The 15,990-nt window shown below is 40.3% G+C and overlaps 1 protein-coding gene across 1 annotated transcript; it reads right to left on the bottom strand.

The window, feature by feature from the left end:
- Positions 1–3,802: 3,802 nt before the first annotated feature.
- On the bottom strand, positions 3,803–7,681 carry Xcl1 (chemokine (C motif) ligand 1). Its single transcript, NM_008510.2, has 3 exons — positions 7,589–7,681; positions 5,054–5,168; positions 3,803–4,112 (listed from the first exon to the last, which is right to left on the bottom strand). The coding sequence occupies exons 1-3, from the start codon at positions 7,647–7,649 to the stop codon at positions 3,944–3,946; spliced, it is 345 nt and encodes a 114-aa protein (NP_032536.1). The 5' UTR covers positions 7,650–7,681; the 3' UTR covers positions 3,803–3,943.
- Positions 7,682–15,990: the final 8,309 nt, after the last annotated feature.

Below are 15,990 nucleotides of genomic sequence, written 5' to 3' on the forward strand. Positions count from 1 at the left end.
TAGCAGAAATTATTAGACCAAAATCTTACCAATCAACTGTGCTGCTTCTTAACCACTCACCCGAGCTGCAAACCTCAAAAGGGCCTCAGTAGGTAGCCAGACCATCGCTGCCTTGCACATATCCCTAACCTCTCCCTGACTCCAGTGCAGACCAATGCACTATCAGTTCCCATTGTTCTCAACCATTTCCTACCTTCTTCTAAGTCAGTAGTTCACAACTCCTAATGCTGAGACCCTTTATCTTGCAGTGACCCTGCAACCAGAAGATATTAAGGGGGAAAAAAAAGCCTTCATGCCTGCAAATGTTGCTACTGTTATGAATCAAATTGTAAATATCTGTGTTTTCTGATGGTCTTAGGTGACTCCTGTGAAAGGGGCGTTGGGGTCGCGACCCATAGGTTGAGAACTACTGCTCTAAGCAACTATTCTAAACTTGGATGCATCATGTTGTCTTCTGAGCCCCTTTCCCCCTGCCCCTGTGCCCCCCCCCGTTCCCACCCCCGCCCCCACCCCATCCCTCAGGACCTTTCAAATCTGACCTCAACCTACCCTTCCTCTCTGCACTCTCTACCCCTCTCACCCAGAAGCAGTTTCCCTCAATTTCTTTACTGCCGTTCTTCTGGCAAAGATACCCACCCCATCATTTATTCCTGGCAAGTTCACTTTCTGGCTTAAAGGCACAATTCTTATGTCATCTCTTCTGTACAGAACCTTTAAAAAAAAAATCAACTTTCCAAGAGTGTATTTTGGTGCACTCATCAAACACCTTACCTATGTCATTTTCTCAGTAATAAAATCGGAGTCATATCCCAAGATTCAGCTCTTTCCTCCTTTGTGGGTTTTCAACCATTAAGCATTGAGCATGTATTAGACGTGTGTGTGTGTGTGTGTGCGCGCGCGTGCATGTGAGTTTATATTCATAAAAGTTTGTATTCATAAAAACTTACTGGAAACCTAGCATGATCAGATATTATACTATATATTAGGTGGATATCAAGTACACAGCCCCAACTTCAACTCCTAAGACAAATCAAATAGAATGATATTTCAGGGAAATGTAAGCAATAATAGAGATAAGCCCAGGAACTCATTAGGCCCTTGGGGGAACCTAATCTGGACAAATACCATCAGATGAGAGAAGTCTTGAGTTTGGTTGTCTGAGATACCCAACTAAGAATGACTTTGGTGACTGTCACAGTCCTTTGTGACAGCTGAGTAGATCCTATTCCCACACACTCTGCAGGAGCTCAATAAACACTCTGGAACTTAATAAATCAAAGTAGGCTGTGTTAGGATTCTCTAAAAGTGCACTAATGTGGCATGTATTCTTTCTCATTCTTAATTGCTACTTCATGTAGGAAATTAGCTCCCGTTTTTGTCTACAGTTCTGATCTTAGCCTAGCCAGCAAATAATGCAAACCCTAAGATAAACCCCATAAGTATGATTTTCTTGTGCCCTGGTCCTGGTTCTCAGCAGCAGAGGAAACTGGAGAGGAGTTGTTCACTTGGGCACTTGGCATAGAGCACAGCTGAGCCCACCAGGTCAAGTTCAAAGGTCTCTAAGTCCAGAGTCACCTGCTTTTGTCTTCTTAGCTCTTGTCTTGCTCTTGATAATCTGCTTTCCACCAATCAACCAGTAGAATCCCCACCACCACCACCACCATAGACTTTAAATGAAGTGGTCTCGGAGACAGGGCCTTCCTGGGTGTTCACTGTCTCTCTGACTTCCCTTTGCCCCTGTGGATTGCTGTGTAGCCTCCATTTTGTTTCTTGGGTATAGCAAATGTCTCAACCTCCCTAGCACATCAAGATCTTTCTCCCCATCAGTCTTTCATGCGTGCTATTTGTTTGTCTTGCCAGGAATGTACTGGAACCCGACAACTGTCTCATCCCTCTGGTCTTGTGTTATTTCCAGGATAAAAGCTATTCTGACCTTCCCTATATGCTAAGATCTTAACAAATTTGCTCCAGTGCACCCAAGACTCTTGCTCTGGATATGTTTTTGTTATCACACTACAAGCTTCCTTTAGTTGTGGGACCAGAGACAGATGTCTGGTTTTACCTCTGCACTGCTATGATCTGCAAAGGCCTGGGGATGCAAAGGCTTGAGGAGTAGGGGAAAGAAGGCCCCAGTTCTATCAAAATGAAGAGGGACTTTTTCTGCTCGCTGCTAGATGTTCAGCTCTGGGACATATAAGCCCCTTAGTAAGTGGTAATTTAATAAATTAATTATGAAGTAAGGAAGGGGATAACATAAGAATAAATAAGAATACTGTGTCTACTTAAGTCATCTGGTCATTATGCCCTCTTGTATAGTAAGGTCCCGGGAGAACTGACTTCTGAAGAGAATGCAGAACTTCAAACACAGAGCCTCATTTCCAACTGTTCCGTCTGAATTCTGCCTAGCAATGATCAAAGACCTTCAGGAAAGCTAATGAATCTTTTTTATGTGTGTTGTTTTGTCTTTAACTCAGATTTATCATGTGATTAAGTGAACCATCATTAGTTAAGCAAGAAAGTATCCTTCATTACTTATTAAAGCCAAAATATCTGGTAAGCAAAATTCTTTAAAACTGAGAAATCAAACAATATTTATTTCAGTTGTTAATCTCGTTACTATTATGATTCTCTAGGGACTAGGAGTCATTCGGAAGGCATAATATATAATTAAAGCAGAAAATCGGGGATCAAGAGATGGGGCAGTTGTAAGGCACTTGCTGGTTTTCCAGGGGGTCCGGGTTCATTTACCAGCATCAGGCATCACTGTAACTTCACTTCTAGGGGGTCTGATGCTCTCTTGTCTTCCTAGACATCTGTATACATGTGGCCCACATAACCTCACAAAGGCACATACACACATAGATTAAAAATGAATTAATAAACTATTTTTAAAAACAAAGAAATCACTCTGTCCATCTTCTGTGACCTTGTTAGTTTTCTATCTCCTAAGGAAGGTGTTGTTGCGTGTTAAGCTCTTGTCTCTTTGAACACATCTTTGAAAATCACAGTGGATGAATGACAAGCGAAAAGAATAGATGACCAGACCTTTTGCTGGGAGGTAACATTCTAGTTGTTTCTACTCTGGATCTCTGGTCTACTCTGTCTAAAGGTTCTTAGCATTTATCGCTCAATGTCTCCTCCAGAATTCTTCAACTCAACTACAAGGATAAGGCCAGTTCTTGTTCTTCATCAGCTTCTTGGATACTAGAACCATAAAATGGAGCCAGATCATTGAGAGAGGTTCCATGTGACAATGTTTGGGAGTATTAGGAGCCCATAGGTAGCAACGTGGAGTTTAGACAATGGTAACCGGAGGTTATTGCCTAATTCACAAAGCATTGACTTTTACGTGAACAGCCTACCAAGAGGTAAGAGATTCTGCCTGAAGTCAAGCCTGAGCAGAGCCTCTTTCTGAGCTGTTATCCCTCAGAGTGGGAACTGGGGACAGCTGGATGATTTCTCAACACTTTTATAAATAATACTCTACTAGGAAACTGAAATAGATCGAGCGTTGTCACTGGCACAGCAAAACCCTGTAACTTGTTTTTGGAGACTGTTACAAGCTGAACTTAAGAACGATGGAGGCAGCTTCCGACTCTAGCAAACACTGATCCAAATGTTTTTCATTGTGGAGATCTGAGGTCCGAGAGAGAGAGACAGAGAGAGAGAGAGACAGAGACAGAGACAGACATACAGAGAGAGACAAGGAGAGAGAGAGGAGACAGAGAGATCAATGAGAGAGAAATAAAACAAATGATAAAGAAAACCTTTCCCTTTATATAATAAATCAAATATAGGGCCATCATCAATAATAAATATTTATTACTTATAACATTTGAAATGAATGTGAATGTCGTTAAAAATAAAAATAAGTATTTGTGCAATGGGTTTGGGAACTGAGATGAGCTGCTTAACGAGTGAGGAAACATTGTCCTGGAGGCTGTTACCCAGTCAGGGTTATCGCTGTGCTGGTGGACCTCTGGGCTCCTGTGGGAACAGTTTCAGCCATGTTCTTTCTGGTACTGGCCCTGCCATCCACAGTCTTGATCGCTGCTTTCACCCATTTGGCTTCTGGATCAGCACAAATTTTTAGTCCTCGTTTGGTGACAAAACTATAGTGTAAAGAAAACATAATGTTAGCCATATTGTCCGATGAAAGAGGATTTGTGCATAAATTTGGCAGAAGAAGCCATCTTTCAGAACCATCCATGAGCACCTTCATTCTGCTGTCTGCTTTAGGAAGGAAGACAGATCTTCAGGTGACAGCCAGAGCTTGGTAACTGTAATTCAAATACTGGAGGGAAACTGAACTCTTAGGACCATCTAGTTCCATGTTCCAGCCTTGCTTCCTTCTCCCATTTAGAACAACTCAGCTCTGGGGGAGAATTGGAGATGACTTATGTGCATTTCTAAGAGTGAAACTCGGTAAGTGTGCATTGGAGAGAGATTTTTCCTTCTGCAGACAGGATTCTGGAGGACAGGGGTAACACGTAAGCGAATTCTGAGTGTGTTCCTATGAGGTACAGCCACATATAAGGTGTGGCACTCTACATATTAAGTATCCTACATTTGTGTGGCTATTTGGGTAAGTCCTAGCCTGGGGTGGCCATCAGAAATGGATACAATGTTCATCTGTGTTGTATGCAGACTCATAAACTGAGCAAAAGAAGAAAAGGGGGTCCTATTCTTTTCTTTTTTTTCAATAATTGTCATTAGGGGGCTGGAGAGATGGCTCAAGAGAGATGACTGTTCTTCCAAAGATCCTGAGTTCAAATCCCAGCAACTATATGGTGGCTCACAACCATCCATAATGAGATCTGACACCCTCTTCCCATGTGTCTGAAGACAGCTACAGTCTACTTACATATAACAATAAATAAATCTTAAAAAAAATAATTGTCATTAGATGGGACAGTAAGAAGACAAGATAAAGAGGACGAGCTACTGACTAAGCTAAGATTTCCTCCACGCTGACCCATTTTTCTAGAGGAGAGCCGCACTTCTTCCTACTGTATTTTTGAAGTAGAAGCTATAGCTTTGAGTGGACACTCACATTACAGCTCTCATGGCCCCCTCCCAGATGATATAGGTCTTGATTTTTTGAACTGGCAGCCGCTGGGTTTGTAAGTTCACACAGCTACTCTCTTCTAGGACTTCAGTCCCCACACCTAGGAAAAGCAAAAGAAAACACAAGTAAAACTTAAACTCAACAAGTGGCAGGGTCTGAACCATTTATCAAATCACTTTAACACATGATCAAAGTATACCGCCACTTGCTTCTTTGGGGAAATAATTCATATTGGCACCCCGAGTCACTTGTGCATTATAGATTATGGTAAATGGCTGGCTAGTTTTAAAAGTTAGATCAGTAGTGTTGTTTGAGGAGTTTCACAGTAAATGTAACAAGGTGGACAGGCATGGGGGTACTTGGCTTTAATCCCAACACTGGGGGTCAGAGGCAGGCGGCTCTCTAAGAGTTCTGGGCCAGCCTGGTCTACATAGTGAGTTTGGGACCTGGCCGGACTGTGAAAATGAAACATTGTGTCAAAAACAAATAAACAGTAACAAGTTGGTGTTGGTCTTTGTATATTTTCATTAAGACAATTATGACAGCAGGCTTCCCAGGGACACACTCAACAGCCACTTACTTAGGGTGTCCTTTTGTGTTCCAAATGTCAAAGGCACTGATTCAGATGGGCACTGGCCCTGTTTTATGGGGTACACGCTACAGTGAGGGAGCCAGGAAAGTAGAGAGCACAAATCATTTCAGTTACTAACTGTGCTGTGAATTAGGTAAAAGATTAACGTGGTACCAAGTGAACTGGGGAAGATAACATTCAAGGCAGAGTACAGTTCACATCTGACTGAACAAATAGATGTGTCCCCATTTTATAAGTCAGATATGAAACGCAGTATGGAAGGGTTTCCTCGGGATTTCTTCTCAGAGGGATGGACCAAGGAGGCCAATTAAGTTCATAACTCCACCTTCCATTGCACAAGGAAAGATATCGTAGGAGAGCCCATGAGACTTAGGAATTGGTTAAAATCCAAATAAGCAAAGTATTGACATGTTAATGCTCTCCCTAGATGGAGCTACTGCTATGTGCTTCACAGCTGCAGAAGGATCTCAAGTCATCATTGATAACGATCAAGGATGAACTCTGCTGTTGCCACCACAGGAAGCCATTTGTCCATGATGAGCAACTAGAGACTGTTTGCTTGCGCCGCTTTTCTTACGGCTCCTCTCCTTCATTCTCAACGCCAACCTGAACATTCTTTACCCAGCCAATATCCTATGCTGAACTACTCTGGACTCAATAGAAAAAGGAATTCTGGTCTCTTTCAGCTTTCCATCACTATTAAGAACGGTATTTCTACGTGTCAAGTGCACGTGGCTACCCAAGGCTGGCAGAGCCCTATTGTCTTCTATACCTAGAAACTTGCTGTTTCTCAGCAATGTTAGGTGGTCTATTAAAACATTTGCAGAATTAAGTCAAAGCAAAAATTACTTTTGTCCCATTTGGCATACACTAAAAACCACCAAAGCTTTCCAAACCTCCTTTGAGTAGAAAATTTGCAAAACTGAGAGCAAGACCACCTTTCCTCCAGCTCTCACAGACCACCTCCAGGCCTGCCCTATCCTGAGTCCAGCCGGACAGGACACCTGTCAACTCAAAATGCCATTCCTTTAGCAGCATGTAACCTAACAGAATATCCTTGAAGGTTTTTTTCTTTGTCAATATTCCTGCTTTCACCCAATGTCAAGGATTTCCAGCCTGTTTCCTTTACTCCCTTTATGCCCATGTAGAATCTCTGATAAAATTATAATATTATAGTCTAAGTGTGCAGAACAGAATACAAATAGATCTGTAAGTCAACTCCAGCCAGTAGGAAAAGGTGACCTTTTAGGAAACATCAGCCGAACAATGAGCTCAGTGCTTTTGCATCTTACCTGGGAATATCTTCCAGGCTCATTTGTCACTGTGAATTATCTGTTACTCTCAGTATCAAAGGCTGTCTTACAAACTCAAGAACTCTATCATAAGTTATAATATTCTCAACAATATTGGCAGACTCCTCCATTTAGTTGAGAATAATATTGGTTCTCTTGATATGAAGTTATGAACTTCTGGTCACCTTTTTCTTGTCTTTTGCAAGTAGAAAGCATTGATTTGCTTCTGAACATATGCCTTTGAGCACATTCCCCACTGTGAAGAAACTCTAAGAGTCTGATAATTTATCAAATCAATTTTAAGTAAACAAAAGCAAGACTCATTTGCAAGCATTGCCAGAATTAATAAAAATATCATTCTAAGGATATTTAATGTGCTTAAGTAATCATCAGTAAAAAAAAATCAGATTATTCCATTTTAATTTCAGCTCACAGTGTTGAGATATATAGACAGAATATTCAACTTTAAATAAATAAACATGAGTCCAAACTATCTGAGTTGAAATTAGCACTTCCCATTCTGTATATGAAGTTTGAGGCTTACCTGGAGAAAGCAGTTATTCTAATCAAAACCCAAGTCAAACCTAGCATATGAGCCCACCTCTTCTTTATCCCATTAATATCTGCTCAGCTTACCTTCCACAACCCATGGGGTGAGGCAGCAGACTCCCAGGAAAGTCAGGAGGAGAAGTCTCATGGCTGAGGTCTTGCTGGGCTGTGCAAGAAGAATGTGGAGCAGACTCCCCAGGAGCCCCTTTTATTACCCTCAATGGTCAGCACACTTCCTGGGTTGCGAGGGGCTTTCGGGGTGGGTGTGGAATCACGGAAAGTCTTTGCAATGATGATGATATTTTCTGTCTCTCTCTCTCTTTTTTTTTTTTAAATTTAAACACAAGTTCCTTTGCCTTGTTCACACCAACATGAGACCTTGTGGCCTTTTCTTCTCCCTGTGTGGTTAATGTGTCATTGAAACTAAATGTGAGCATGAGATGAAGTGTAGTTGTCTTTTTTTTTTTTTATACAGTTGTGAAGCTAAGGTCGGATCTTCCATCCTGAAGCCAGTCCGTGTCATGGCTCAGTGTGATAACTGGGCAAAGGAAATGAGGTGGTGTGGTCACGGTGGTCCATCCCACCTGCTGCCTGGGACTGAAGGCGTCGACAACCACAAATCAGCCCCCCGTGGCCCTGCCTGACTCCACAGGAAAGCAAAGAGCTTGCTGCTGTTCTGGCTTCTCCTTCTTCATCTCCTTCTTCCTTAGCTTTGCTCAGGTTGCACCCATTTCTTCAACAGGAGGAGGAGCAACAGCATATCTCTATGCATGCTTGCTGGTTGGGGGAAACAGACATACACTGGTCTGGTTAAGCTTATTGCTGTTCTACAATCTTATCTTAGAAAGAAAAAAAAGACTTCTATCCCCAGCACCCGCATCTGTGCCCTTCACAGTCACTTATCAGCCCTGCTCCAGGGGATCTGATAGCCTCCTCTGATCTCCATGAGCACCTGACTACAGGTGCAGGTAGACTCACATACATACAAGTAAGTAAATAGAATAAAAGCTCCAGAAGTCTCCCTTCTAAGGGTGTTCGTGTACACAATCATGATCATGACAATTGCTGTTTCAGCAAACTAAAAAGTTAAATAGCTGCTCCTGTTTCTTCTGTCTTTGCTCTTGTACTTTGAGCAAGCTTTCATGCATTAAATAGCCTCCTCTGCTACTACAACACAGATACAGCTCTAAGGCTATTTTTTTCAATAGTATAATCTGGCCTGATTCCATTAATAATTTGGAAGATGGATAGTGGGAGAAAGCATACTGCTGTACTTGTAGCTCTTGCTACCTTTATATAATCTTCCCAAAATATAGTTTTCATTTGCAATGTCTCCAACAGAGATTAAGTATATCGATTATACCAACCTTTCTGATATTCCATTTTAGTTTTGTTTCTTAGTTTATATAGTTGTCAATAAAATATGCTTACTGATACTCTGTATTCTATAAGATTTTTCATTAATATTAGAGATATAAAATAAATTTATATTTCCATGAGGATCATAAATTAATCTCTAAGAAGTTTTTGATTAATGCCAGTCAAGCCAAGCAGACTTCATCTGCACTCTCAGAATGTATTTTAAGCTCTTTCTACAACTGTACCACTTAAACCCTGAACACATTTGCTATTCAAATGGCTGTTCCTGCCTCATATGGACTAATGAGTGTGCTGTTATGCTGTCCCGATTCTAAAATACAAATATGGCATCTTAGACTCGCTCGAGAAAGTCTTGGGCACTGTTAATAGGAATGCTGGTTAGTATAACCCTTATAGAGAACTGTATGGAGCCCTCAGAAAACTTAAAACTACTTAGCCGAGTGGTGTGGCAAACACCTTTAATTCTAGCATCTGGAGGCAGGTTGATCTCTGAGTATGAGTTCAGCTTGGTCTACAGAGAGAGTTCTAGGACAGCCAGGGCTACAGAAAGAAATCCTGTCTCACAAAAATAAATAAATAAATAAATAAATAAATAAATAAATAAACAAATAAGCAAACTACTATATAACTAATATGGAGAATGGGGTGGCAGGGCTCAGGAAACCTAAAAAATAAAACTGCCATGTGATCCTGCAATCCCACCTCTCTCAAAAGAATGAAAAACAGGATTGTGGGAGGATTTGTACTTCAGCATTTCTTTTGGCACTATCAGCAATAACTGCAACATGGAGTCCATCAAGGCATGGCTTGATCTTGAAAACGTGATCAATGAAACTATAGTGTATTATGGTAAGTGACATGAGCCAGGCACTGAAAGACAAATTTTCTATAACCTCACTCACATATTAAATTAAAAAAAAATACCTGCTCCTATAGAAAGAGAGAGTAGATGGTCAACAAGTGCTGAGAGGGACTGGGGTGGCACTTGTCACAGGACACTCACTGTCAGTTGACAGAAGAAATAATTGCAGGCAATCTGTTGTACAATGCTATGAGTACAGTAACAATATTATTCATTCTTTAATAAGAGGGAATATAAAATGTTCTAGTTTAAAAGTAACCATGTGAGGTAATACCTAATACATATCTTAGTTAACCGATGCGGTCGGTCCATAAGAAGGGAAATAGACTTCAAAACCATGTTGCCTATGATGAATGCATGTAACTATGTTTCTAATTTTAAAACACAAATTAAAAAGCATATAAAAATGGTAACAAAGTACAAAGATTGTTCTGTGGCTTTACATGTTTTTAATAAATATAGACAATGTCACTGATGGCTGACCTTTTCCTTAACGTATCAAGATGGAAGTTCTTAGTGATCTTTCACTTTGTGTTGGCCAAATCATGTGGCAGATTCTCTGCTACAGGGCAATGGAGAAACAAGTAAGACAAGAGTCACCTATGGCAAGCGAGCATCAAAATTAAGAAGCATCTTATCGGTAACAGTTACGAAAACGGAAATCAAGGTGACTGTGGAACCTCCATATTTTCTTAGGCAAGTGATAAAAATTGGTAAATCTGATACTGATACTATGATGCCAAAGATACAAAGTGTCAGATCACTTACAGTGTCAGAAATTGATACACATTTCTATAACACACTGGGAAGAAAAGAAACTGATATACTAGTTGAAGATAAATTCACCATTGTTTTACAAAGCCAAAAAATATTCATGTGTTGCAAGGTACAGAAACTCTGCTTCTAGTTCCAAACTTGAAACACACCAAAATATCTTTGAGTCTTCAAGTGCTCTAATTGAAAATACATTAATCAGTGGTACATTGTGCAATATAATTCATTGAATGTAATAAATAAGGTCACACATAGGCCACTGTTGATGATGTGCATAGATTTGTATAATTTGGATTAGCCTGAAACAAAAATAAATGCAAATACCCCTAATCAGTTGTCTGCTTTGGAGGCTCTCCCACAAAAAGTGGCTCAGGACACTAGGCTGCTTCTACTCTTAAGTAATGGCATCTCTTGCTGCCTGAAGGACAAGACAGCATAGAAACACAATATCTTAACCACCAGGAAGTGATGTGTATTGTTTGGTTGAATTTCATTAGTGAGAAGCTCTTACCTGGTGCCATCTTTAAATAAGGACAGAAGGGAGAGATAGATAATGTAGGTATGGAGATAACTGGGAAATGCAATCAAGATTTGTGTCCAGAACAAAGAGTAAATAAAGTCTGACATTCCTGCCAAATTTGCCTATTATGACTAACAATTAGCTACTTAATTAACAAAGAATCTAATTGTGTACTTAAATCTTATTTTTTTAAAGGAAAATGAAAGGAAGATGAGTGAGGTAATTATTTTCTTTGAAGCATATTCCTGTGTCTTAGCTCTTAAGTCATAGCTAGTTTCACCCCTAAAAAAAATTAGGTTATGTCCTTTCTGATAAATGTAGTATGATTACTATGAAGAAAGGTTAGACTCTATAGAAATTGGCATGTGTGTGTGTGTGTGTGTGTGTGTGTGTGTGTGTGTGTGTAACTGACTGCAGAGGCCATGTATCAGATTCCCTGAAGCTGGAATTACAAATGGTATGAACGACCAAACCTGGGTACTGGGAATCAACTCAGGACCTTTGAAAGGGCCACTAGTACTCTGAGCTATCCTCCCATCCCCTAGAAAAGTTGTTTTGGGTTTTTTGTTTTGTTTTGTTTTTAAGTACTACTGGTCAAAACCCCATTACGGAGTTGTAACGCCTTGATCACTGTAGAGAGATCTTCCTTTCTCTTAGGTAAGTCTGCCCAGTGTATACATGAACCATCCTACGCTCTCTTACAGCATTCAATGACTCTAGATTTCTTATATCATATGTAAGGGCCATACAGTGTGTGGAACTTTTTGGTAAACCCTAAAGGGTATTAGCCAGTTTCATTCTTCAAGAAATATGATGCATTAAGTTGAATTCTTCTCTACATTTTATAGATGAGAAGCTGTAGCTTGTAGCAGTTGAAAGGTTAAGTCACCCACTTGCTCTTGCCAAGCTAAAGGAGGTAGAGGAGGGAAGATTCGACCCCACGATTGCCAGACTCCGGTGCCAAGCTACTAAGTCATACTGTATTCTCAGGTTACCTTGGACACAGTGCAGGCAGGCCCTTTTGAAGGGTCTTCCCATTGTTCCTTCTTAACCCACAACCACACATCAATTAGAATGCATGAGTTTGAAAGCTTTCTGTGCTTATCATGAAAGATCTCCTTAGTATTCCTCCTGGAAATTTGCTTAAGTCTCCCTTTAATCTGAGATAGGCTGCTGTGGAAAGGTTAAATGTTGTAAAAGTAACATTGCCCGGAAGACGGCTGTCAATGCTCAAGGCTTCTCTACTGATCTATAGAGACAAATCTGTGATATGAAAGCCCTCTCCCCTCAGGGCTCAGGGAACCCCATAGAACAGAAGACAGAAAGAGTGTAAGAGCCAAACAGGAGAGAGGACCCCAAGAAAACAAGGCCTTCTAAATCAACATGATCAAAGCTCATGTGAATTCACGGAGACTGAGGAGGCATGCACAGGGCCTGTGCAGGTCTACATCATGTCTTCTGCATAATATTATGGCTTCTAGCTTAGCATTTCTCTGGGGTTCCTGAATGTGTGAATTCTCTAATCCTTGTGCTTTTCTCTTGGGTTACTTTCCTTCTGTTTGTTTGTCTTGTCCTAGTCCAATGTGTTAAACTTGTTTTACCTTATTTTATTTTATTATTATCCCTTCAAAAAATAAAATCAATTTATATATTCTGACATTATCATATGAAACTCGGGCTTTATGTTTAAGTATAATAGTGTTTAATTCACACCCCTGCTGTAATTAGATATAAAAGGATCTGATTCTCTAATCCTTACCAATACAGGATTTCAATAAATCGATTTAGTCACTGCAAACAAATATGTAATAGATAATAGATAATTCCTCATTGCTGGTCGATCTTAGCTGTCCCAACTGTAAAGTTAATAATCGTTTGTGAATATCTTATGAACTCTTTTCCTTACTGTTTATCCATTTCTCTTTATTTCTTTAGGTAAGTGCTTTCATCACAACTATGTTTCTATTAAATTTCAATTGACAGTATGCTAGGAATTCATAAAAAGTTAAGGTCCTATGCATATACCCTGTTTGCAGTGGGAAACTCATACATTGCCAACAAAATTCAATGAATGTTTTAACTGAAAAGATCAGCCTTAAGCACATGGACACATTTCCCCTGTGTCTTGCCTAAGATCTAGAGCAGGAATTTTTATTAAAGAGAAATCTCTGACATCTGGAGGAAAGAGGTCCTCAAATCTCTGGGGCACAGAGCACTTTGTTTACTCAAAGTTTCTCTACACTCACTCTCTCATTAAGAAGGTGACTAATCATGAAGATAGCTCACTAAAAATGGAGGAAAACGAGAAAGTCTAGGCGATGGCTACTGGTAAAGTTCTACCACAAATGGACGTTAAGGAATCCTTCAACCTCTGGGGTTTCAGTGATGTAGTAATCCCATCTTTATGTTACAAACTGAGTTTGTCAACATCATGGAATAATTTGGAGTGTTTTTGTATTGTGAATGTATGATGCATAGAACTATACATTAAAGACCCGGAAGTCCTATAGCAAACTATGGCCAGCCTAGCATTTCTCAAAGTCTATCGACTACAACAGCCACTCATGGGAGACATCAACTAGAAACACATTCATAACACTTATCAGTAGCATGGACTCTGTCTCCTAAAGTCACACTTAAATTTCACATCATGAGTGGATCACTAAACACGGTAGTGATTGATGTCCAGACTACGGCCTGCCCTGGAGCAAGAGAAACTTGAGAGAACTAGGTGGTGATTGCAACACAGGTGGAGGCAAGAACTTGATATGCATCAGAAGTCGGTTGGATTGCATATGTATCTGTAGAATTCTACAGACTGAGAACAAATCCTACTTTTGCTACTGTTTCCCATGATGGCAGTGGTGGTGGTGGTGGTGGTGGTGGTGGTGGTGGTGGTGGTGGTGGTAGTGATGGTGGTGGTGGTGATGGTGATGGTGATGGTGATGGTGATGATGATGATGTTATGACTTTACAGTACCAGGTGACATCTAATTGCCTTTCTTGTGTTTCTCAGGGTTTAGCAAATTTCCTAATCTTACTCTGTTACCAGAGGAGCTGCTTGTTCCAGAAACTGTCAAGAGTAAGTGAGCTAAACTGACTTTACGGTCTGATTTCCTTCCTTTTAATTGTACCTCTGATGTTGTGAAAAGAGAAGTAATGTTTCTCCAAAGAAATGGAAAGTTTTATAGGAAAAAAAAATCACTGATGGTCAACCATGTAAAATTATATTGACTAATTTGGATTTGTTTAAATTATAGAATTGCAGTGACATTGTTATGTCACTATGTTAGACATGCCTGTAACCAACAGATGCTAACTGCAGTGAGCTCATAGGACGAACATAGCACAGTAGCAGCCTCCTCCTAATGTTTTTTTGTAAAGCGGATTTCATTAGAACCAAGTAGTACACAGTTGATTACATATCTGCTCTGGATGCCCATAGATTACAATGGTAGTGTTGAGTAATCGCATGGTCCTTGAAGCCAAAACTATTTTGGACATCTAGTTCCTTACTAAAAAAGAAAAAGTTTTCTAACTTCTGCTGATTTGTATTTATTATTATATCCAGCTACTTTTAACAAGATTTCAACTCTGTGAAATGTATAGAAAGAAGGAAGGTGGTAAGAAAAACCGAGAGGGCATTCACAGCTGAGATCTCTGAAAGTTTGTGGCTGGGCTGGGAGGGTGATGGGGAGATTCAAGTGAGAGCCAAGACTCACATTTCAAGCCTTTTATTAGCTCTCACTTATCTGTATATTTATTCCCATTCATTTGCTTGAAATTATCAAATATTTGTGATATTAACATGCAAGACACTAGCTCATTGGATGGGTTCCCATTCAGCTTGATTTCTTAATAGAAAGATACACGGCCCCCAAAATACCACACAAGTTTCTGGAGTGCCTCATGGTTATAAAGATATCCAAACAATGTTCTGCCTTGTATAGGCAAGAATTATCAGCCCCAGGAACCATCAAGTTCCGGAGAACAGAGGAAACACTGTGTCTACCACCACCCAGAAACTGCCTAAAGCATCATTGGTTATATTGTCTGTTGTTCACAGGTCACTAGAGAGTCCAGACAGAAATGCTGACAAATATAATCAATGTAACTGTCTCTGGGGGAAATTAGGTTTGGAGGAAGAAAGGCAGCTTGCCTCTATCTTGTTAAGCCAACAAACCATGTGTCAAGAAATTAATATTAAGCAGACAAGCAGAGTTTCTTTTAGATTTCCTTATTTATTATTCATAACATGTATATGTCTGTGTCTATATACATGTGTACAGATGCTCATAGAAGCCAGATGTATAAGCCTCCCCTGGACCTGGAGTTACACAGTCTGTAGCCACCACATACAGCTGCTTGGAAAGGGTCCTTCGAAAATGCAGCCTGCGTGCTTAACAACTTAGCCAGCCTCTAAATTTTCATTGTCTAACATAGAAAATGCCATAGACACAAAATCTACTGTGGACCATTACTAAAGGCATTTCTAGATTTCCTAATCTGGGTATCAAACAGATTCAGTCTGTCTGTGACAAAGCACACCAGGCAGGACCTGAAGCTGGCATTATTGGTTAATGCCACAGTGTGCTCCATACCCTTCTTTGATTGAGAAGCTGTGCAGTCTCATGACTCCTAAGTTGTGAAAACAGAGGTCTGCATCCTTCTGGCTCAGCCACCAAAATTGGTAGCCAGAAGAGAATCAAAACCGTCCAACTCCACAGCCATCACAGTTAGGAACAGAGTGTGCAAGATGCTAGGGTGGGCTCAATAAACAACAGGGATTAAAACCAAAAGACAGACACTGAAGCCATTAGACTTGAAACTGAAACATCAGCGGCAAGGGACTGATGTGTGGCTGTCATTGGAGGTTATGGTTTTATTTTATTGAATAATCATGGTTGACAGTTTGATCTCAGCCAGCACTGTGATTTTCTAACTCCCCAAACA

This window comes from Mus musculus, chromosome 1 (assembly GCF_000001635.26).
Source record: "Mus musculus strain C57BL/6J chromosome 1, GRCm38.p6 C57BL/6J".
Classification (NCBI taxonomy): domain Eukaryota; kingdom Metazoa; phylum Chordata; class Mammalia; order Rodentia; family Muridae; genus Mus; species Mus musculus.

Bases quoted from the DNA above. Each gene is read 5' to 3' on its own strand.
- Xcl1 (NM_008510.2), bottom strand. From the start codon at position 7,649: ATGAGACTTCTCCTCCTGACTTTCCTGGGAGTCTGCTGCCTCACCCCA. The intron at 5,169-7,588 runs GTAAGCTGAGCA...TGCTTTTCCTAG, and splicing joins CACCCCATGGGTTGTGGAAG to GTGTGGGGACTGAAGTCCTA. The intron at 4,113-5,053 runs GTGAGTGTCCAC...TTTACACTATAG, and splicing joins GGGGCCATGAGAGCTGTAAT to TTTTGTCACCAAACGAGGAC.